General features: G+C 43.7%; 1 protein-coding gene across 1 annotated transcript in view; it reads right to left on the bottom strand.

The window, feature by feature from the left end:
- TRPM8 (transient receptor potential cation channel subfamily M member 8) overlaps positions 1–21,607 on the bottom strand; it is a 76,955-nt gene extending 55,348 nt beyond the window's left edge. Inside the window, exons 1-6 of the mRNA XM_044240888.1 lie at positions 21,491–21,607; positions 17,566–17,639; positions 11,286–11,442; positions 10,401–10,578; positions 7,252–7,424; positions 342–516 (exon numbers count right to left, since the gene is read on the bottom strand). Coding sequence (XP_044096823.1) covers positions 342–516; positions 7,252–7,424; positions 10,401–10,578; positions 11,286–11,442; positions 17,566–17,639; positions 21,491–21,607 — 874 coding nt within the window. The remainder of the gene's footprint in view (positions 1–341; positions 517–7,251; positions 7,425–10,400; positions 10,579–11,285; positions 11,443–17,565; positions 17,640–21,490) is intronic.
- Positions 21,608–24,090: the final 2,483 nt, after the last annotated feature.

The raw sequence follows: 24,090 nt of genomic DNA, 5'->3' as shown, positions 1-24,090 counted from the left end.
TTTTTATCATTTTTACCCTAGCTAATTACATTGCTTCATAAGCTCAGATTTGCCAGTATGGGTTTTATTTGTTCTTGAACGTTGTCTAGCAGAAGAAGAGACAGCGGGTTTTCTGTACTGACAAACCAGAGTGAAACAAGGCAGCATTTATGCTCCCACACGTTGGCAGAAACGGTCCTAGGATGTCAAAGAAAGAAGAGAAACAACAGCACCTCTCTGGCAACAGGACACCTAATTGGGTTCACCATGTTTCACTTAATGAGTGGTGGCTACCATTGTTGGTGCTGCTGCTACTGCTCTTGATACTAGGTCTGTCTAAGATCCACTTTCTGAATCCTGACCTTGAATAGTGCGCTCAGAGATGTACTTCTCCAGCTGATTCCGAAGCTTTGCTTCAACTGTAGGATGTCCATGGCACCCGTTGTCCACAAGCAGCAGATGAGTGTGATTGTTGTCCAGGATATACAGAGGGTCTCTCTTGAAGTCATCCATTATGTACTGAGCTGAGAAATATCCCTGAAAAGCACAGAGAATTTTGTTTTTGAGATTTATTTGTTGGCCAACATGCATGATAATATTTTTATATGTTATTATGAAGGCTAACCCATCAGGTTCAAATATATTGATGCCTCCTCCCAAAGTCCTAAGTTTTTGGAAGGGTCTTAGAGGTCTTATAGTACAGGACGTCATTTTAAGTATGAAGAATTGAAGGTTCAGAATGGTTGGGTCACTGCCCATTGTCATAAATGGCCAGTGACGGTGTAAGGATCAGATTCCCAATTCAGTTCTTATTCCATTGCCCTGTGCTCATTTGTATAAATTCATTGAAACAGATAGCATTCAAGGAAGTATATGTGTAGGTATGTTAATGTATGTATGTGTGTGTATCCAGATACACACACATGTGTGTACATGTAGTTTTATACACATGCACACACATACATACACAGACATATTTGTGTGTGTGTAGATGCAGGTAGAGGAAGACTGACATAAACACATATATATTTGTTATCATATGCCAAGACTTTGGCCAGGGTCTATGAATTAGAAAGTGAACAAGATGGGGGTCTCTGCTCTTTAGAAGTCCATAGTTATAGGACCAGAAAAAGAAACAATTAAACAGATACTTTGTCCTAACACTTAATGCCATAGAATAAACAATAGCTGGGGGGGGGGCATAAACAAAGAAGCTCCTGACCCCTGTGTCCCATTCAAAAGTGTTTAGTTCTTAAAGGATTAGGGCTACATTAAAAGATGTCTGCTCAGCAGGGAGCCTGCTTCCCTCTCTCTTTCTCTGCCTGCCTCTCCGTCTACTTGTGATTTCTCTCTGTCAAGTAAATAAATAAAATCTTTTAAAAAAAAAAAAGATGTTCAAACTGAATTCTAAGAATACAAGTCAAGTTGAAAATTCAATGAGGAGAAGAAGGTTACTGACTCTATTAATGGTATATATGTTCAATCAGAACAAAGGAAGAATGAAAAAAAATTTCAAATGTTACAGTTCTCTTCTCAAAGTGGTCCTCACCCAGCCAGGAGCTCTACTCAGGGGAGTCCTAGAAATGACAGATAGGATAATATTGGCAAGACAGGCATCCAGGCAATTACAGAGGAGCCCTACAAACCTTCTTGAAACAAAGCATTCCTACTCCACTTAACACTTTTACAGACACAAATTCTAAAACCTTAACAAGGAAAGAATCACAAAAGGAAAAGCCAAAGACCACGCTTTCTAATGAATGAGGATATAAAACTCCTAATATTGGCTATTTAAATTCAGTTCAATTAGTTTATTAAGGAATAAGTAACACTGTTTCCAGAGCTCTGTCCATTAGATTATGGATTAAAGGGGAAAAAATTGCAACCCAACATATGCAAAAAGATATTTGGTACTCAATGTTCATTCTCAATTTAAAAATAAAAATTATAAACTAGAAATAAAAGGATGATGCCTTATGGTACCTTCTTAAAATAATGTTATTGAAGCTTTCACCAAATTCTGTCTACAGTAAAAATACTAGTCTCATTCCTACCACTATGATACCAGGTATTTTGGATGCCATTGGATTACCTGTTATCATCACTGTTATTTAACATTAGTCTGAATATTTTAGCCCAGGCAAAAAATGCAAGGTATAATTAAATGGAAAAGTTATGTTTAAAAGTAACACTATTTATCAGTGATATGGTTGCAAACACAGACTACCAAATGAATCTACTAAAAAACTATTAGAATAAAAAAAAGAGTTCAAAACATTTGATTCAAAACAACAAATAAATCCTTTCTTCATGAAAATCACTTCCAAAATGACACTGAATAAACAACCCATTCACAATAATAACAAAAATCCATTATCTCTAGAAACAATATTAAGAAGAAATATGTAGGTCCTAGTGAGAAAAACTGTAAAATTTTCCTCAAGGATACAGACTAGCATAAATTGAGGGATATATCCTATCACTGGAAGAAGACTTGATATTCCAATGATTTCAATTTTCCTGCATCAGTTTTGGGTTTTAATATGACCTCACTCAATGAGTGTGACAATAAAATTTCACACTCATTTTTTTGTGCTGTTTTGCCTTGTGGTTGTACTTTTTTTTTAAAGATTTTATTTATTCGATAGAGAGAAAGCACAAGCAGTGGGAGCGGCAGGCAGAGGGAGAGAGAGAAGAAGACTTTCCATTGAGCACAGAGCCCAGTGCAGGGCTTGATTCCAGGACCACAAGAGTCTTCATACACTTGATACCTGAGCTGAAAGCAGAGGCTTAATGGCAGAGTCATCCAGGCACCCATATGTGGTTGTACTTTGACAAAGGGATTTAAAGTTTAGATAACAACAATAGTAGAGGCATGAGCTCTTTTTTTGTGTATATGTAATGCAACAATACTTCTGACAGTGTAACACAGACTCCAAATGAATAAAACTTCAGTACCTGGTATTGTTTCAGTTCAGCTAAATCTGGGTTCTGGTAGAGCCCATCTACTAGTAGTGGGATTTGTAACGAACCATGAATAGAAACCACATGGGAAGATAGGGCCAACAAAGTTACTGCGAACAATTACTGGGTTCAACTTGTGCAAAAGACCAAGCACTATTTTCCAGGGAAGACAGAAAAGAAACAAAGAAGTTGACCACAAAATCATATGGGTTTGCTAGTAGACTACCCTAACTCACCAAAGTATCATGAACAGACTTGTAAAAGGAATAAAAACTAGTGTTATAATTTGAATATCTAAAAATAATACATACTCATTATAGGAAACAAGGAAAATACAGAAAAGAATGAGAAAAAATAAAATCATGCTTAATTCCACAACTCAGTGATAATCATCAAGATTTTAGTGCACTTATGTCTTTCCTAGACATATAGATTAATTTACATTGTTTTCATAATTTTCTACTTAAAACTGCAAATATTTTCTATATTATCAGAAAATCTTTGCAAATATTATTTAGCACAAATTTCTTTCTCTTTACACAGTAAGCTACCTAAAGATCCCTCTATTCTTGATATTACTAGATATTTAGGCTTATGTTAATTCTTGATATTATTAGAAATATTTTAAACAGTGTTTGTCTAAATATTAAATATTAAATTCTCTAGTGATATTTATAAGTATGGTATGAACAGTCTTCATGCACTTGATACAAATTTTGCACTTGATCTTAGTCTAAAGGCCGAGAAGTGATTGATATAAATTTTGAAATGGTTTTCCAGAAAGGGTACAGATTTGATCTTTCTGCAGAAATTTATGAGGATCTCATGCTTCTATATGTGTTGGAGACTACAACCATATTTTAAATTAACTCTTTTTTTAAGATTTTATTTATTTATTTGACAGACAAATAAATAAAATGAGAGAGGGAAACATAAGCAGAAGGAGTGGGAGAGGGAGAAGCAGTTTTCCCACCGAACAGGGAGCCCAATGCAGGGCTCAATTCCAGGACCCTGGGATCATGACCTGAGCCAAAGGCAGATGCTAAACAACTGAGCCACCCAGGTGCCCCTAATTTAACTCTTAACAGACTTTTTAAAATTTTCTGGGTGAAATCATCTAGCCCAGAGCAATTGTAAAGATTTTTATTTCCCTAAACTTTAAGCTCATTCACTGATAATTCATTTAATCAGATTTTATAGTTCTTGTTGAATCATCTTTTGGAAATTATGGTTTTACAGAAAAATATAAATTTCCATGAGATTTTCAAATGTATTGACATACAGTTGTATGCTGCATCTGTAAAATTTTTCCCAATATTTGTATTACATTTGATTTAGATTATTCTATTTGATTTAGTTCTATTTATTCCTTAAATTGTTAAAATTATTTCAGAGAATAAATAAGAGTTCTATTCTTCCTATTTTTCTTTCTAATTAATTTATTTCTGATGGAATATTATTGTTTTCCTCCTTCTCAAGGGTTGTTAGTGGTGTTATTTTCAAACCTATTAATTTGAACACTGTGTTAGCTAAAAGACTGTGAACCATGGCTCTGGCACTTACAAGCCATGTGAATAAAGAAAACTTCTTACTTTCTCTATGACTTAGTTTTCTCATCTGTAATGAGAGCACTTCATTGTAGCACTTCATTGTTGTGAAGACTAAATAATGTCAGATATTATTCAATTATTATTGAATTCTTTTCTTGATTTTTGCTAATAAGTGTTATAGGACTATGCATTCCACTCTGAGTGCAGCTTTGGCCATATAATGTTTTCATTTGCATTCCTTTCTAAGTGATCTGTGATTATATTTTTGAAAGTTCTTTTTTTTAAAGATTTTATTTATTTATTTGAGAGAGAGACAGTGAGAGAGAGCATGAGCAAGGAGAAGGTCAGAAGGAGAAGCAGACTCCCCATGGAGCTGGGAGCCCGATGCGGGACTCGATCCCAGAACTCCAGGATCATGACCTGAGCTAAAGGCAGTCATCCAACCAACTGAGCCACCCAGGCACCCTGAAAGTTCATTTTTGAACCAATAGTTATTTAGCAAGATGTTGTTTATTTGTTTTCTTCTTAATTTCCAAGTGATTAGAACTCTCCATTTAATCTTTACATAATCATTTCACATTTTACTTATTGATAGAGGATGCCATCAGAGAAATACTGAAGTCTTTTGTTGTTGCTATTCCAATCCAGCAGGGGGGAAGTACCTACCTTATAGGGTTGTTCTTGTGATTCTATGAATTCATATATGGAATGTATCCACACAGCAATGGTGATTATACAACACTAAGCCAATGCCCAGTACAAACATGGCTAAGAGATAAACCCTACATTCTTTCCCACCCAGCCTGCCCCTGTCCTCAGAATCCTAAGCCAGGCCATTCTGACTCCTGAAGTTGACATTTGATAGGAGATGATTTTGCTACCCCTGGCTGAGCATCTAGAAACAACAACAAAATCTACAATTCACTCTGCACAATTAATCCATCCCATAATAATACAAGTTTATTTTTATAAAAATTCAGACTCACTCTAGACTACATAGTTAGGAAAGTTCCTCACACCCAGTCTATTCTCTCTGCAAAGCCCTCCGCCTCCCACCCCACCTTGCTGCCTCCTGGGAGATGCTTGGAAATGGCTCCATACTCTCCTCTGTCCCTTACATACCTCAAAAATCCTACCAGGCACAAAAGTAATATCATTTTTAAAAAATTTTTTAAAAGGGGAGCCTGGGTGGCTCAGTGGGTTTAAGCCTCTGCCTTCAGCTCAGGTCCTGATCTCAGGGTCCTGAGATCAAACCCCATATCAGGCTCTCTGCTCAGTGGGGAGCCTGCTTCCCTCTCTCTCTCCTCCTGCCTCTCTGCCTACTTGTGATCTCTCTCTCTGTCCAATGAATAAATAAAATCTTTAAAAAAAATTTTTTTAAGATTTTATTTATTCATTGGACAGAGAGAGAGATCACAAGTAGGCAGAGAGGCAGGCAGAGAGAGGAGGAAGCAGGCTCCCCGCCCAGCAGAGAGCCCGATGTGGGGCTCGATCCCAGCACCCTGGGATCATGACCCGAGCCGAAGGCAGAGGCCTAACCCACTGAGCCACCCAGGCACCCCAAAAAAAAATTTTTTTTAAAAAGACCCGGGAGTGCCTGGGTGGCTCAGTCACTTAAGTATCTTACTCTTGATTTCAGCTCAGGTTATGATCTCTGGGTCATGAGATCGAGCCCTGCATCTGGTTCCATGCTCCATGTGGACTATGCTTGAGACTCTCTCTCTGCCTCTCTCTCTGCCCCTCTCCCTGCTCATGCATGCTCACTCTCTCTAAATAAATAAATAAAATCTTCTAAAATAAAGATAGAAAGTAAAAAGAACCAGAATAATTCTAAAAATCCTGAACATTTACCACCTAAACTTCCAAAGAGTCCCAGGTGGAAGAAGGTGCAGAGTAAACTGGGATTTCTGAGCATCTGGTCCAAAGCTTCTAGGTAGACATCACCTATTGCTTAAGGAGGTTTTCAATTCACTAGAAGCACTGTTTTCAAAATTCTACACTTGCTAAAAATCCTCATGCATCTACCTTGCATTTATACCATGAAATGTGTGTTGATTACTTTCTAAATATGCTCATAGGAAACTTTAAGGAGAAAACTATTCATAGCTCTCTTAAAGCCAAATTAACCAGCATTCCCAGCAATTCTTGTGAGTGTGGCCAAGCAATAAAGATATGGTGCCCAAGGCTTGAGCCCTGTTGGGACAGACTCAAGTCATGTTTATAATGAATAAAGAATCTGACTTCAACACAATATTGTCAGGAAGAATTTTAATAAACAAAACATACTTTTTAGTAACTCTTTCACAGGACTTCTTTGATCGTGTCACTCTTTTTGTTGGGTTGGTTTTTGTTCTTTTGGGGAGAGTTTTTGGTTTTGGGGAGTTTTATTGTTTTTGGGTATTTTGGGGAGGTTGTTATCATTGTTTTTTAGAGAGAGAGAGAAAGCATTGGCCGGGGGTGGGGGCACAGGATAGAGGGAGAGGGAGACGGACAAAGAGCCAGAGGCAAGGCTCAATCTCATGACCCTGAGATCATGACCTGAGCCAAAATCAAAAGTCAGAAGCTTAACCGACTGTACCACCCAGGTATCTGTGTCAACCTTGTTTTTAATTGTCTGTCCCAAAGGTGCTCCTTGTAAAGTTAAGTTCCCTATGAGCTTGTCCCCATCTCAGAGCCACAATGTTCAGACCAGAGCCCCATGCCATAGTCTTTCTCTTCACAGACCTCCTCCTGTCCCATCCCTCTTCCTGTCACATACCTCAGCATCACAATTCCTGAGGAGGGTGTCCCTGTTGGAGACCATGCCCCAAGCTGCTATGCCAATGGCAACGATGTTCTCCTCTGAATTCCTGCTGATGGTGTTGTCTCTCACCACTTCCCCAATATACTTCATCAGGCCATAATGGGTGCCTCCAGTGAGAATCCAGGCGCCTGTCAAAGAGGGAGGAGAGCAAATGCTCAGCTGGCTCTGAGTAAGGTTCCCATCCTGTGCTCACAGACCCCTGAAAAAGTCCCCACCATGTGAGCGCCAGGACGAGGCACTGCCAGCCACCCCTTGCAATGGGCTTTGTTGAGGACCTTATGAAGAGGAAGGAGAAGAGGATCTCTAGAGGCATTTCTAAGAGAAGTCGGTTTTAAAAGGATCCAAATTCTGGGCCCCACTCTTGATCTAAATCATCAGATCCTCCGGGGGTGGGGCCAGGGAATCTATATCCTTACCAAGCCTTGCAGGTAAATCCTGTTATGGATAATAAATGCCAGGCTGGAGCTTGAGAGTAAGTCAAGGCAGGGCTGCCATGAAAAGCCAGCACTCTGCTCCCAGACCCCTACCCTGGGGCCATGACCCTGGTGCCTACCATGTAGCTTTACTTTATAATTACACAATTTTGCACACCGGTATTTTAAGGTTTACATTTGATGATCATCACAATGTCAAGGGTTTTGCACATTTTTTTTTCAGAAATGAAGTAAAGAAAATACTTATAAAATATTATTTAGCATAATAATAGAATCTAAAGTTGGAAGCCACCCAGATCTAATGTACTACCCAGGCGGGAATCCAGCCTGAGGATGGTCACTGGCAAGTCTTGATTAGCTCTGGTGATGGAAGGGCTTAGAGTCTCTAGGCGGCCCTCTCCCCCAGTTATTAGAAAGTCCCTTTGCTCACTATTTGTCTCCATTCTGTAATTTACTACTGTCTTCAACGATAAGGAACAAGGTAAGTCACCTCACACATAAATGCCCTTCTAACATTTTGAGGTAAATGCAGCGTGGTCCTTAGGATTGTCCTCCCTGATTCCTGCAACCATTTCTAACAGGGCATGAATGGCAGACCCTCGGCACGCAGTCTCCGTCCTCTAGACCATTTTAGCTGTCAATGTTCCCCTTTCATACCAGGCGTGGGAAAGTGAAGCCAACACAAAGGACACGAGACTGTTGAAATCCAGCACCAGCCCTTCCCTTCTCTGACTGGAAGTACTCAGGCCAGGGATTTTTGTCTGTTTTGTTTTGTTTTGTTTTGTTTTGTTTTGTTTTGTTTTTTCTGTTATATTCCCAGCACTTAAAACAATTCCTGACACATAGTAGGCATTTAAGAAGTATTCTGAATGAACGATGTGTGTTCAGGATTTAGTAGTAAGGAAGCGGACCTGGTCAGTTTCAAAACAAAGTAACCTCCTACTGCAGCTCCCTCTGGTGGGTCAGGAAAGGGAGAACTAACGGGAACAACATTCTCCTTGACATTTAAAGAAAACAGGGAATCATGGAACACTACATCAAAAACTAATGATGTACTGTATGGTGACTAACATAACACAATAAAAAAAAGTTTTTAATGAAAGGTACCTTTATAATAGTGATGTCAACAACAAAATAATATACACAAGAATAAATCTAACAAAAGATAGGCAAGAAAAAAATAAAAATAAGACATGTGTCCCTATGTTCTGCCAGTTAACTAGTATTCTTAATAAGACGCTTTTAAAATATTAAGCTTTGATGAACTGAACCTAATCGTGAGGAAACATCAAATCCAATGAAGGAGCCATCTGTAAAAACGATTTGCCTATATTCTTCAAAACGGCCTGAAAGACCAAGAAACTCTTCAGAGAAATCCAAGATGAAAAAAGCTCTTTAGTTTGCTATGGAATGAAAAGCTAAGTCAATGGAGTCCACTGAGGAGGGGGGAAAGGAGGTGGTTTGTTTGTTTGCTTTTCAGTTTGGGGAGTTTGTGGGTGGTTTTGGTTTTGGGGATGTTTTTTGTTTTGGAGTTTCTATTTTGTTCTTTATTGTTTGCTTAAAAGGACAGTATTGAAATAATCCGCAAAAATAAAATATGGACTGTTTTCTTAAGATAATAGCACTGGTTAGCTAACTTTCTCAGGTTTGAAAATTGTACTGGGTTATGTGAGAGAACATCCCTGTTCTTGAGAGGTTCATGCCGACATACTTAGAGCCAAGGGTCATGATGCCTGCAGTTTACTCTCAAATGAGTCTTTAAAAAATCCTAACATGTGGGGGTGCCTAGGTGGCTCAGTTGTTAAGCGTCTGCCTGTGGCTCAGGTCATGATCCTAGGGTCCTAGAATGAGCTTCCTGCGGTGGGCTCCCTGCTCGGCGGGGAGCCTGCTTCTCCCTCTCCCCCTTCCTCTGCTTGTGTTCCCCCTCTCACTGTGTCTCCCTCTGTCAAATAAATAATTGAAATAAAATCTTTTAAAAAATAAAAAAATTTAAAATCCAAACATGTGCCTATTTTTTGGAAAGTAATAAGACAATTGTGGGAAGATATTAATAATTTGTGATTCTAAGTGAAGGGTATAAAGATGTGCCTTATATGAGCCTTTCTTCTCTGTAGGTTTGAAATTTTTCATAATAAAAAAATTAAGAAAGGCAACACTATGGTGAATATTTCAGGTAACAAAGCTACAGTTACTCACCTTGATCTCAATCAAACTCTTACCTAGTGCTTACAACCTGTCAAGCACCATCGCTATTTCCAAAGGCGAATCAGTGATCTCAAAATTAAAGAGCGAAGAAATGAAACTTGCCTTTTTGATTTGCCAGAGTATTTTCTGGGTAAAGTTTTATATGTAGAAGCCACACAATGAAAACTTTAGATGATTCAAGGAGACAAAAGAACCCACAAGGGAGCACCTTGACGCTGATTTAACCTTGTGACCCCCCACCATCACCTCCCACCCCAAACCCCTCATCACCACCTGCCAGAGCTCCCTGTCTGTCCATTCGAGGACCTTGCTTTCAATAGATCATGATTAATCGTGTACTTCTAGAGAGTCTATATTCTGCACATGAACTGCATTTGGGGACTCAGTTCCGTCTCCCGAAGACAACGGGGCCCAGCATCGACAGAGGCGGCGCCGTGTCCCCACCCCCTCAGGGACCGCCCGCACCTTTGGACTGCGCGATGTAGATGAGGCGGCTGAAGATCTTGCGCATGCGCGGCTTCAGAGCGAAGTTCTTGGCACCACCAGTCACAGAAATGACAAGGTTGGGAGTTCTCAGGTGCCAGTGCTGGGTCAGCAGCTCATAGAGGGTCTCCGCGTCCGTGTCACAGGACAAGCGGATATACTGCGGGGAAGAGGGAAAGTGTCACGGTGGGCACCGGTCCTCCCAACCACCTGCTCCTGTGGGAAGAGCGAGGCGTATGGGCCATCAGCTACCGCGGGTCCTCACGAGGACGTGGAAGGAAAACAGTAGGCTGGGGAGGGGTGGTGCCACCGACGGGCCATCCAGGCCAGCTGGAGAACTCGAGAATTTATCCTAAAGACGGTGGGGAACCTGTGAGGTGTTTGAAGCAGAGTAGAAACAGGATGGGATGGGGAACCCTCCAGCGCCAGTGTTGACTGTACACCGAGGGACAAGACCGAGAGAGGGGAGTTATGGGCAGGCAAGAGATAATTGTGGCCCATCCTGGGGTATGGGGCCCTGGGAAGAGACACAGCAGTGTCCCACCTTCCAGGGCTGCAAACACAGGGCTTGGGGATGCGAGGAGTCCCAGGTTTCCAGCTGCCTAGGGCTGGTGATGCCATGGAGACCGGAGATGCCTGTGCATTTGAGGATACCACCATGCCTGCTGTGTCCTCAGGGAAAGCCTCTGGGCGGCAGCCAGTCAGGAGCTGAGTTTTCCAGCTGTACATATTCTAATCACCGCTTTTTGACTTGTGGGTTTTGCATTGACTACCCATATCTCCTGCCTCCATCCTGTGAATCCATTAAAGGTAACTTAAGGGAGTTCAGGTTGTGTGAATCAGCTAAAATAGATAACCTTCGCTTACCTTCCCTTTCTTCCCCAGAGTCTCAAACTGAATATCCCCAAAGGCATCCGTCGGAAATTCCTTGGTGTGTTTCTTGTAACTCCATTTCTCATTTGGGTTGATCTGGGTGCCTTCTATATGCTGGCTCTGGGCATAGCCACACTTGCACACATTGTCCCTGAGCAGGATGATATTGACAAGAAAGAACTGGTTTCATTAAGCCTACTTGAGTCATTCATCACATTTTTAAAATAAACTACATGTTATTAGCTTAAATAAACACAGAGATCTGGCCATCAAATCCTATTTTCAGACTACAGTCATCATCTCAGTGGATTGTTTAAAAGCTATCTTGCTGTTTTATCCCTGTTGTCTATTGTGCATGCACCAAAAAGCTGGCTCTGTATTGAGAGTTGAGATACAGAAGTGCCTTCATGGAGTCTGTCTCTGCATACATAGCCTTGAGGTTATTATGGGATTAAGCCTTTGAAATCTGGAGACTCTTTATGTAGCTACCCGTGTGGTTTATAACATGCAGGAGCCCTGAGTGTCAGCCCTGCCAGAGTGCGTCTGGCCAGTAACACTCGCCTGAGGTGAGGTGAGTCCTCCTTCTCAGGGATGGTACTCACTAGAGACAGTGGGTCCCCTGGCAGGGAACCAAAGCAATCCAGAAATTAGAAAGACCATCCTGTCTGTACTAGATGTCAGCTGCTTGGGAGACTTTCTATCATTGGGCTAGACAAGAACAAACTGCAATAAATAAACACTGTTTCTCCCCATGTAGAGTGCCACAGAACTAAAATATATGTGTTTGTTAAGGGACAATTGTGCATTTACAAAATCGGAGGAGGATGAAAAGATAGGCAGTTAAGAGGTAAAGGATTGAAAATCTGTTCTGAGGCAGGCCTGGGCTGAACCCATTACACCCAGGGATTAACTGGATGGGACACCTGCTCTCCAGTTTTGGGGACCTCTCGGGAACAGTTGGTATAACACCTGTTATATATGTTATATATAACATATATATATGTTATAACACCAGTTTAGTACAGAACAAGCCAACCCCTCCTTTTCTTCAGCACAGCCCCACTCCTCTCAGGGTTACTGAGAGGGCTGGAAAAAATAGCAAGTGATTTTGGGTTGTGCTGTTGCCATACACACAGACCAAGGAATAGCAGAGGCAGTGGCAACAGAAAAGAAGAAAAATGCAGTTTAAACAAAATCTAAAAATCCATGCCATGGCTACTTGGCTCCTCTTTCCAGAGCTGTGTTGCATCCTGACCACCATGTCTCCAAAGAGAGGAAGAGGAACCCCAACAAAAATGTCAGTGTGGCCAGGTTGCCTGGGTTGTTCAGTGGGTTAAGCCTCTGCCTTTGGCTCAGGTCATGATCTCAGGGTCCTGGGATTTAGCCCTGCATTGAGGGGGGTTGGTCTTTGCTCGGCAGGGAGCCTGCTTCTCCCCCTCTCTTTGCCTGCCTCCCTACCTACTTGTGATCTCTCTCTCTGTCAAATAAATAAATAAAATCTTTAATATAAAAAAAAAGTCAGTGTGACCAAAGCAGCTCTCCCTTTTCCCAGTTTCTTTCTGCCTGCCCCTCCCACTTGGCTCCCCCTATTGTCTCTCCCATTAGTCTTTGGACAAGAGTCAGAAGGTGCTAAGAATTCAAGGGAGCCATGGCCTGTGGAGAAGCAGAACAGCATGCATGACCAAAGGTCCTGATCTGCCCAGAACAATCCCAGTTTATATCTGCTGCCCAAGGCCTAGTAGGGTCAGAGCCTCATCATGCTTGTCAGTGTTCCAAGTCTCAAAATAAAGTATGTAGTCACCCTAACCACCAACATGCTAGAAAAGATGCTCCCTTTGGCAGACATAGGCCTGTGACACTAACACACTTGTGCAGTGCACAGCCTGGGCAACTATATGTGGCGACTCTGAAGCAAAGATTCCCTGTGCAGGCTAGGTCAAATAAACGTAAACAAGTTGAGAAACTCTGTTAGGGTTTGCTTCTAACTAGACTCTGTTTATCTTCTATTCTCTGTTCTTAGCATAAGGGCATTCGGCTAATATCTTCCAAATGATGAAGGCATAAATGAGTGAATGAATACATTGATTAGTCGTCGTGTAAATAGTTAGAATACTCATCATTCCTCAGTGATTTTTGTAAATTTTTGTTTGTTTGTTTGTTGTGCCTTCTGGAAGGTGGACTTAAGCATATATAGCTGTCATGGGAAGGGCTATATTCTCAAGGTCTTCTTCATTGATGAGCTTATTTGACAGATGGAAAATATAGAATTAATTCTAAAAGCACTCTATGGCAGTAGATCACATTTTCATTTTACCAAATGATAATAGTGGTATGACAGGTTCTAAAAATACAATGGAGAAAAAAATAGTTTGAGGAGGAGGTTTTATGATTGCTCCAGAAAGAGACAGATTCTATTGGTAACCAAGATTCTACTACCTGGAAGCAATTGGCCTCAACTGTGTTATGTGAAATGAGTTACTCTGCTAACAGAGATCTTTTTGAAGTGCTGGAAGCCCAGGGTAACCAGCGAAGACCTTATACGGTGAGGAACAAGTACACCATGGCAGGAATCCTCGTAAGCAGGTCACCCTCCTAAGGGTGAGGTTGTGAATGATACATCAGTGTGGGTTCCTGCTGGAGAGTACATGTGTAACATGGACCACAGTGAGCCTGTTGCCGCTCTACAATCCCATCTATACTGCTGGATTGAGACAAGGCTTTTCCTGGGTTCTGTGTGGCATTACTATTTCTTATAGTAAATCAGCCCTTTTAGGTTAAGCTAGCTTGAGTTCCTTGTAACTCAAAGTCTTAATTACTATAGAGTATGGAAATTATCTGTGTTCAAAATATATGTCAGACTTCTAGTATTTTCCAGGGTTATAAAAACAGAGGTAAAGCCTGGATCCAAAATCCCGCCTTCAGCAGTCATCTCTCCCCTTTTCTGGAACAGGTTTGGGGGCATCATGCAGTTTGGCCAAGAAAAGAAAGACAACCAGAATTGATTTCAACTTCCTCAGCCCTTTCTTTTACTCAGTCCCTTACTTGGGGTACTTACTCAGCTCTATTACAGAGCCAAGGTTGCTCCCCAGTGGTCTCAGAGTCCTCCCCACCAGGGTCCAAGTTGGCTTCCTCTTCTCTCTCTTTAGCTTTTACCATCTTGCTACCCACGGGGTTCTGTCCACACCCACAAAAGTTCATTGCAGGAAGGGGAAGAGAAGTCTCTGCCTCACCTATTCTCACTATGGTTGAAGACAGACTTTTAAGGCAGCCTTTAGCCACATGTGGCAATGTAATTTTATGTTTAAAGTAGTTAAAATTAAAATACATAAATTCAAGTCCTTGATTGCACTAGCCACATTTCACATGCTCAAGAGCCCCCTGTGGCTAGTGACTATCATATTGGACAGTGCAGATATAGGATATTTCCATCATGGCTGAAAGTTCCATTGCATAGAGCAGCTATAAAGAAAGTAGGGTCCTCCCTATTTCTATCTAGAGTGCAGCATGGCCAAGGCAGAGAGAAGAGAGCAAACCCAGACCAGGGGCTTACAGCCTCAGAAGTGCCGGGATGCAGCCCCTGAGCCGGACAGCAATGTTTCAGATGCCTTCACCAGATGGGGCAGTGATTGGGCATCACCCTCCAGTAACTACTCAAGAAATAGAAATCCACAAGGGGTAGAGCAGAGAAACTTGAGCAGTCTGCACATAGCACATATGAGCAACCACAGGGATTCTCTGGGGAGACTCAGACAACCTATGTCAGCTTGTGGGGCAAGCAAGCAAATTGGGGGTATCAATATTAATAGTTACTTCATTTGATGTCCTTGTCCAATAGGAAATTTGGATGACACAGAGTATTCCTATCACCTATGGAGAGATAATAGCAATAAATACGGGGAAGTTCAAAGAGTACAGAGTCTTGGCCCTGGTCTACAACCTTGTGCCCTTCTAAAAGGGAACCAGAAGACCCTGAGGCATTCCTGTCTTCTGCTTGTGTTGTTGAAGATGGGGGTTGTTCACCACATCTCCCTTTGTTTTGGGCCAGACTCAAGCTGTAACCAAGCCCTTTAAGGTGGACAGCTATAGGTTTCCCTACCTTGCATCCATTTCCTGTTTGGCTAGCAGGAACACCCTGATTTTCCTTTGAGGCATCCTTCCTTTCCACATGGGTTCCATGTGGACATAATACCCACGTCTGGCCAATCAGCATGTCTTATTCCCTAGCCCAGGGACAAGTTTAAATGTAGGCACATGGCCCAACTAAGGCCAAGGAGAACCATGAACATCTGTCCAGAATTTTTTGGAGGATTTGCTAAGAATGAGGCCCTCTTCCCCCCTACTGGTAACATGTCAGATATAGTAACCACTTTGCCACCAATTATGAAGAGCCTGCCCACCCAGAGGACAGCAGAAACAACAAGTGGGAAGAGACAGAGTCTCTATGCCACTGCCCTGGCTCTGGTTATGCTTTTCAGCCAAAAGTTCCCATTACTAACCCTTTCACTTAAACCAATTAGACTGATTTCTGCACCTAAGAAATTGCTGATGAATACAATATGCCTGAGGCAGTGCCATTCTTAGAAAGTGTAGGGTCAGGAGACAAAAAGAGCACACAAGCTGGGAATCCGAAAACCTGAGTCCAGTCCCTCATCCGTCTCCCACTGGCAGTGTGACCAGTAAAATACTGAACTGTTGGGGCTCACAGGCCTTGACTGTCAATGATAAGAACAGCTACCTTGGGGCACCTGGGTGGCTCGATTGGTTAAATGTCTACCTTTGACCCAGATCGTGATCTCAGGGTCCTGGGATCAAGCCCCGCATCAGGCTCCCTCTTCAGAAGGGAGTCTGCTTCTCCCTCTCCTTCTGCCCCTCCCCCAACTAATGTGCTCACTCTCTCTCGCTCTCGCTCTCTCTCTCTCACTTTCTCTCTCTCAAATGAATAAATAAATAAACTTTTTTTTTTTTTAAAGAGCAGCTACCTTCAAAGGGGGCTGGTTGTAGAATTAACAATTAAGTATATAAGTCCCCATGGCAGAGTAGATGTTCAATAAATATTTCTTGAGTGAATGAATGAATAAACTGTATTTTCTACCAGTCAACCAATAGATTAACAGCAGAGTCTTTCATTGAAACCATTGAGGGAATAAATAGTTGACTCATGAAGTTTATACTCTATCAAAATGAGTCATGATGAGTAAGTTTACACCAGTGACAAAACAGAGATTCTTAGCTTTTCTGATGTTCATGTTCTAATTCACACAAAGCAAGAAAACACATTTATTAAGACCTTTTTGTGCTCTGAGGCACTATGGTAGGTATTTTGGTGTTACTTCATTGAATCCTTACCACAACCCATTAGGTATACTTTGCTAGCATTTCAGCATCTGAGAATTCTGTTCAGAAAAAAAAACATAACTGGTTCAAGATCATGCAATGAGCTGGCAGCCAAGCCAAGGTGGGACCCAGGGCTGGTTCTAACACACCTCCTCTTGCTTATTCTTACATCCTTCCTCTGTTGGCTGCCTCTGCTCAGCAGAAGGTCGGTGCTTTAATTATAAACTACAGCAGCAACTATCTAACCAATGAATAGCTAGATTCTTTCATCTCTCAGCCCCAGGCAACAGAGGAAAGGCAGAGGGACAGGATGAGAGGGAGGTAACACTAAAATTATCTCTTTGGGTCCAGGCACATCTTCGACGGGAAAGATCAGCAGTTGGGCCAATAACTCAGTCACTCATTAGCTAACATTCATCAAGTACCGCCTGCATTTACAGCTGCAGGGGGATGCTCTCCATGGTTTTTGAAACCCCACGTTGATGCTCCAAAACACTTGAGACTCAGAGTGGATGAACACCCGATTGGACGGGAAGGCCAAAGGTCAACAGCCTAAAGAGGAGCTAGATTGCCACACATGTTCCTGCTTGGGGCCATCTGCCAACCACTAGAGCACAACAACCTTCATTGCTGTGGCCACTCAGGTGGGCTCCCAGGCTCATGGAAACACCAAAGGGCGCAACAGCCTCTCTTGGTGCCTCTACCAACTATTACCAAAGTTAAAAATACAAAACGAAATGATACTGCTCTAGGGACTCGCTCTAGGGACCAAGTTCAAGCTACTTGCCAAATTCTTCCTGCTCACAAACCATTTCTGGGAATTGCAAGATGAAAACAACTTTAATAATGAACTACTGAACATTCGTTCGTCTGTTGAAATGGTTGTTAATAATTTATTTTCCAACATGGAAGCAAAAACGGAGGGAAAATTGTTGCTTACGTGGCCTTGGAATCTTTGGTAAAGAAGACACATTCCCGTTTCTTAAAATTTGCTTGAATAAAATTCACCAAGTCCTTTGGAGAAAGAACATTGGACAGCATATCACTAATTTATTCTCACACACTGCTGTCATTAATGAATACTAAATATGATCTACACCTACTTCAAAGGTTTCAAGAATTTACCACATATTCATAGCACCCAGCATCCGTTCATGCTTTTAGAGTACCACACAGTTTTTTAAAAGAGGCATACATTTAAATTTTTATAACTAAATGCAAATTTTTATACAAGTTAACTTGGCATTATCTTGTAATAAATGTCATGATACACATACAAATCATATTTTTCCGTCCCTAGGATTACCAAGGGAATGTAAGCATTTGTTGAGAGTTTAGCATAAATAATGTATCAAAGCGGATTCTCTTTCCTCTTACACTTGCTTTTCAAAAGAAGACATATTCCAAAGACTCCTTCAAGGGTTGTATTTACTCCCCCATGGACAAGGTCATAAGGCATATCCAGGACCTCATTCTGATAAACAACCACAAGTTTCTATGCATCAAAGTCTTCCCTTCAGATGCAAAAGTAAACTATTTGGAAAGAGATGAAGAATACATTGAAAAAATATATATTCCTCAAGTGGGATACTATAATTGCAAATGCATTGAAAAAACTACACTCCTCAAGTGTAGTTTTATGCTCCTCAAGATTAATACACATTAATCATCACAGGATTGATAGACTATCTCAACCACTTGAAATCACTAACAATAAGACAGACAACTGAAGGGGAAAATGACAAAAAGCATGAGCATGCATCGAATAAAAAAGGACATAAAATTAACCCATAAATATGTGAAGAGAGGCTCAGCCTCCCCATTAACGAAGCAAGTGTGAAGGAAAACCACAGCGACTTCCCATGGCACACCCACCAGGTGGGGAAAATCAAAAAGGCAGCTGACGCCAGATGTGAGACCATGGAGCCTCATGCTCTCTAGGGGTGGGTGAGTAAACTGGTACAAATACTCCGGAAAATTATTTACCATGGCCAGCAAAGTTATCCCCCTACAAACCATGCCCTGGGGAGAGAGAGGTAGGTTTGTCCTGTGAACAGCCAACAAGCTCAGAATGCCTGGCCATGGGTTGTCAGCCCTACCAGGATTCTTGCCCTGGGGAAGTAGGGCTGACTGTCCAAACCCCCTTCCCTCAGGGCGCTGATTTCTCCAACAACTTCATAGAGGTTTGGCCCCCTAAGTCAAGCCACTGGCACCAAAGCCAGCCTTGACCCCCACATCCCTGGCAGCAAGGCTGCCACCGGCGGTGCCCCAGAAAAACAGGCAGTCTCTAAGAATGAAGTCCACAGTGCATGAGGCAGTCTGCCCCCTGGTGCCCACCACCCTACATTCTGAGACATCAAAGAAGCAGGGACCGCATGCCTCCTCTTCCTGGCCCTTCAAACTAAAGTTGTCCCATAGATCCTGCGTCTTAAACCCAGACCCCATGAGGATGAGGTGTCTAGCTTCACCCACCCGGCTTCACCCTTAGAACATTTCCCAGCGAACCCCACCTCACACCCCCCAAAACTTTCACATGGCATTGCTCCTAACAGCAAAGCCCTAAAACCCAGACATTCCCCTCAGGCTGGACAGACATGCACAGGACAGAGCAGAGCACTGAACAGGAATGAAACAGACCAGCTGTTGCTTCATCTCTCAACACGGACAAATTTCAAAAACGTAATGATCACCACCAACAAAAAAACTCCCCAAAGAATACGTGTAGACATCCATGTATACCAAAACCAGATAAAACTAAGCAATAGGGGGACACCTGGGGGGCTCTGTCAGTGAAGCCTCTGCCTTCGGCTCAGGTCATGATCCCAGGGTCCTGGGTTGGAGTCCCACAGCAGGGAGCCTGTTTCTCCCTCTCCTTCTGCTCCTCCCCCCTGCTCATTCTTTCTCTCTCTCTCAAATAAATACATAAAGTCTTTAAAAAAAATAATATATTGTTTAGGGATATATATTTATATATATATTCATATAAACTTATAAACACAATAACACAGAATGCAGGCTCGCAGTGACCTCTGGCAGGAGAGAGAGGATGGCACGGGGAGAGGGGGTGGCACGTGGGGCCTTCCAAAGTCTTGCTGCTGATAGAGAGACTGAACCATTCTTCACACACTTATGGGTTATTTTTGTGTCCTCTTTTATTCAATGCATGCTCATGCCTTTTGTCATTTTCCCCTTCAGTTGTCTGTCCTATCCTGTTCCTTAAGCTGGTGGTGGGTGCAAAAGTATTTTTATTACTGCTCCTTAAGCTGGAAATTGACACTTGAACATTCTCTTCCACAGACAATAAAAATGTGGAAAACAACCACAATTCTTATACTCATCTGAAGGCAAAAATCTCAAAGCCTATGATGCCTTTTCTCCCTGATAATATTTTCTAACATCTTAACTAATTTTAAGTCGACTTAATAACTAAATGAACAGGACTCTACAGCTGTATAGTCCTGTGGAGTCAATGATCACAGACGAGCGGTGGTACAAACACTGCTGTGTAGCTAAAAATTCCCTCTGAAAATGCACTTTGCAGAGTTGTGTGTTCACAGGGGGTTGGGGGAGGCGGGTGGCTGCAAACAGGACCCCTTGGAAATGAGGTATCCTTGGGTGGTCTCAGAAGTTCTAGCTGGAGGGGGCTGCCAGCACCTCTGAGGATGTGAGCAGGAAATCCATCCAGAAATCCTCTGGGAGCCATGGAGAATGGCAAGAGAAAGTCAGCCTTTGTCCATCTCCCAGAGGCATCACAGCCCAAGTCCAAGAGTGAAATGGGGAAAAGGCCTTTCCTATCTTCCAGGAGGCCTCTTGTTGCTTGAGGCTGGAGGAGAGGCCCCACTGTCTTTGCCCTTCATTTTTTTCCTGCAGGGCCAGGGCTAAGGTGAGACCAGGTGTAAAATCTAAGGAGGCATTCTGTGTTGGGGGTGGGCTCATACTGGAGCAGCACCTGAGAACCGGCGCTGCCTGCATACGCAGTATGCAGGGGCCGCTTGCCCCTCGTTTGTTGTCTTAGAGCTCACCAACAGATCACAAACCCAGCCCCCTGTAACCACCAGTCAGACCTAGACACTGACATGCCCAGCAGCCCTCCCAAACCCTCCTCCCTCCTCATCCCCACAGGGAGCTACTGTTCTGACTTCCAACACCACAGACGAGGGGGGCCTTGATATCAGACTAGAATGCTGTCTTTATATCCTAACAGGCGAGCATATTGGATCTGCCCGCAGGATGGGCACGAAGCCAGTGGGACGTGCCTGAGCAACAACATAGCAGACAGGAATGGGGAGATGCTCCCCTACCAGGCAGCCTCAAAACTCTCCCACCCCACAGAATCTGGTCACAGGAAGAAGAGGGCCCCTGCTGGCCCCCAGGAAGCATGGCTGGCAGTTCCTCACATCTGCAGGGCAGCGTAGTTGCTGTCTTGGAACAGGACACACAGGTGCCCAGGAGAACAATTAGAAGCTGTTGCAAGAACAAATGAGGACCCAAACTGAGACCCAGCCATAGAGCTGAAGAGAAGGACTTAGATTCGAGAGTCATTTGCGGTGAACCAGCCGAACCCGAAGCAAGAACACCAAGCACTAAGCATTAACCAGTGTGAACAGCTCAGTATTGTAAACTGCCTGAACGCCTGTTAATAAACACATCATGTAACAATGTCTTAAGGCTACAACGTTTAAAATAAGGATACTGGAAAAACAACACAGAAGAGAAAATGCTTCCTTATGTGACCAAAACAAGCCACAGAACAAAACACTACACTCTGAGGTACGATCTTTTTAAAGAAACAGTGTGCGTCCCCAACTAACATCACAGGCAGAGCACTGCCTTCCGACAGGACGGCACCGCTGCTGGGGACTCACGCTTTCGCTGTAGGACACGTCCGTGCTCCGAGACATGCTGGAGTACAGCGTCCGGGTGCTGTCCAGCGTGCCGTTCCTTCTGTTCCTCATGCTGAGCCTGGCCCCCTCGAAGGACATCTTGTCTGTGGAGAATGGGGCGGGACAGGGGGTGAGTGTGAGTTGCAAACAGTAAAAGGGCTCCACAGACAGCCTTGTCTCAATGCTCTCTGTCTCTACCACCTCCTGCTCCACCCCAGGACGCCCACCAGTAACGGCACCCCTGCCCTGCTCTTGTGGCCTCATTCTCCCCGCATCCTCCAGGACCTGCTAAAGTTCTGGTCCTTACAGCACAGGTCCGCCCACACACACCCCCGTCCAGATGCCCCTCTCTGGGGCAGGGTCCACATTGCAGACCACCACACTTGGGAGTTTCACAATAGATACTTCCAACTTAAGGGGTTTGGAGTCAAGGTAACATAAAGAGCAAACCCTAACAACGACTTGTGACATCTAGAGGAAGGAGCCGGACTCTGAGAAGGATCCTGGCCCTGATCCATCCCATGGTGGCAGGGGCTGAAGGCCTGGGTGTCCAGATCACCCTGAGACTGGAAGCTGACCCTTGGGCCCCAAGGACACCTCGCCATTCCCTCTCAGGCCTGGCAGCAGGCCATTAGCCCAGGACACACAGAAGCCTCAGCCACGACAGGGTGGCTTCCCAGGCCGCCCCTGCTCTCCTGATGCCCAGACCTTCCCATCCCAACCTGCAAGGGTGCCCTCTGACCCTCAGCCCGGGCTGCAGACAAAAAGCACCAATGGCTACTCCGTCCATGTGCCTGTGTCATCTGGCAGACATACTAGACATGACATTTCTAGGATGAAAGCATTATCCTTCCCAGTCTCCCTGAGTCTCCTCTTCCGGTACCAAGCTTCCTCAGCGACTTGTGACAGCCCTCCAGTCACAGCACATACAAGAGCCAGACCCCCCTCCTTCTCCCTTGCCAACCTCTCCAGCGGCCCCTGGGGTCACACCCTCTGTCTGGAACCCTCTTCCCCAGACCCCCTGTCTATTCATCTTCTTCTCCTCCTCTGGGCCTCACGTGTGTGCCACTTCTCTGGGGAGGTGCTCTGTGACCCCCAGGCGGGGGCATGTCCCCGTGACCTCGACCCTCCACCAGATCTCTGGGTGGGTAGACCAGATCTCTCTTGTTCAGCACCAGGTCCCAGGACCTGGCAAGGTGTGCAGAGTAGATCTGTACAAATATTTACTGAGTGAATAATTTAAATGAGTAAACAACACACCCCTTCCCAAACCCTAAGTCCCCCTCCAGCTTTTAAACTGCTTCCACATCACCTTCCAGAACGCCTGGATGTGGAAAGGCCTCGACCAGCCACTCCGCCACAGGTTCCAAGCCTCAGCCTGTGGGTCTGACTTCTATGTCCCAACTGCCCCCACCCCAGGCAGCCTCAAAACTCTCCCATACCACAGAGTCTGGAACCTTTTTTGAAACCCACTCAGAGCAGCAGTCCAGGCTGTTTAAAATGACGAGTGCTTTTACTTCTCTCCCCAGACGTTTCAAAGAGAGGCTCTGAGTATTAATTGGTACTTTACATACATTATTGTAAAACCACAGATCAATCCTGCAAGGTATTTACTGTGATTCCCCATACAGCAAATTGCTTCTAAGTAGGGCACCAACGGTCAGGAAAAGATTTCATTTGCCTCACAATGAAAAACTGCTTTTTCCGTTGCAATGGGAAAAGGTGTATTTTTGCTTTTCAGTCACACTTCAAACAAGAAATGGGCAAGTTGTGTGAGACAGGCAGTGAGCTGCCCTGTTCTGGCTCATCAGATACCTGCATCAGACATTTGTTTCCAGCTGCCTTCCTGAGCCCAGCTCAGGTTGGTGGATTATGAGTTTGGTCCTTCTTTAGGACATCTTACATCCCAGGGGCTCAAGGCATTCACCCGTCCCCTGAACATGGTCAGGAGTTAAGGCATGGGTGGAGAGCAGCTGGGGCATTCGGGGAAGGGACAGATAACTGAGGACCATGGGTAAAGGTCAGAAGACGCCAAGGGAGAGGGCCCAGAGAGTGAAAGGAAATCCACAGTTCCCCTTCCTGGGGAACTTTGGGAAAGTGCAGGTAAATCAGATGGGACCATAGCCAGTAGGGGAGGAAGGAGTGAAAGTCACACCCCGGGGCATCTGGGTGGCTCAGTCAGCTGGGTGATCGACTCGGCTGCGGCTCAGATCATGATCTCGGGGTCCCAGGATCCAGCCTCACATTGCACTCTGCGCTCAGCAGGGAGTCTGCTTGAGGATGCTTTCTCTCCCTCTCCCTCTGCCGCTCCCCTCACATGCTCTGTCTCTCTCTCTCAAATGAATGAATAGATCTTTAAAGAAAAAAGAAAATCACACTAGGGAGAAACCAGTGGATGCATCCTATGCTAAGAAAAAGTAACAAAGTCATACAACCAGGCAGAATAATACAAAACCTGGTAGAAAACTAGGCTAAGGGCTAAAATCCAAACCCACCTTAGAGCGAACACAGATCACAAGTAAACTTGAAAACAGACTAAGCCTCCCTTGTCATAAAAGCCCAACAACAATGACACACTGAGA

The sequence above is a fragment of the Neovison vison genome, chromosome 3 (genome assembly GCF_020171115.1).
Source record: "Neovison vison isolate M4711 chromosome 3, ASM_NN_V1, whole genome shotgun sequence".
Classification (NCBI taxonomy): Eukaryota; Metazoa; Chordata; class Mammalia; order Carnivora; family Mustelidae; genus Neogale; species Neogale vison.
This window is presented reverse-complemented; position numbering and strand designations above follow the sequence as displayed.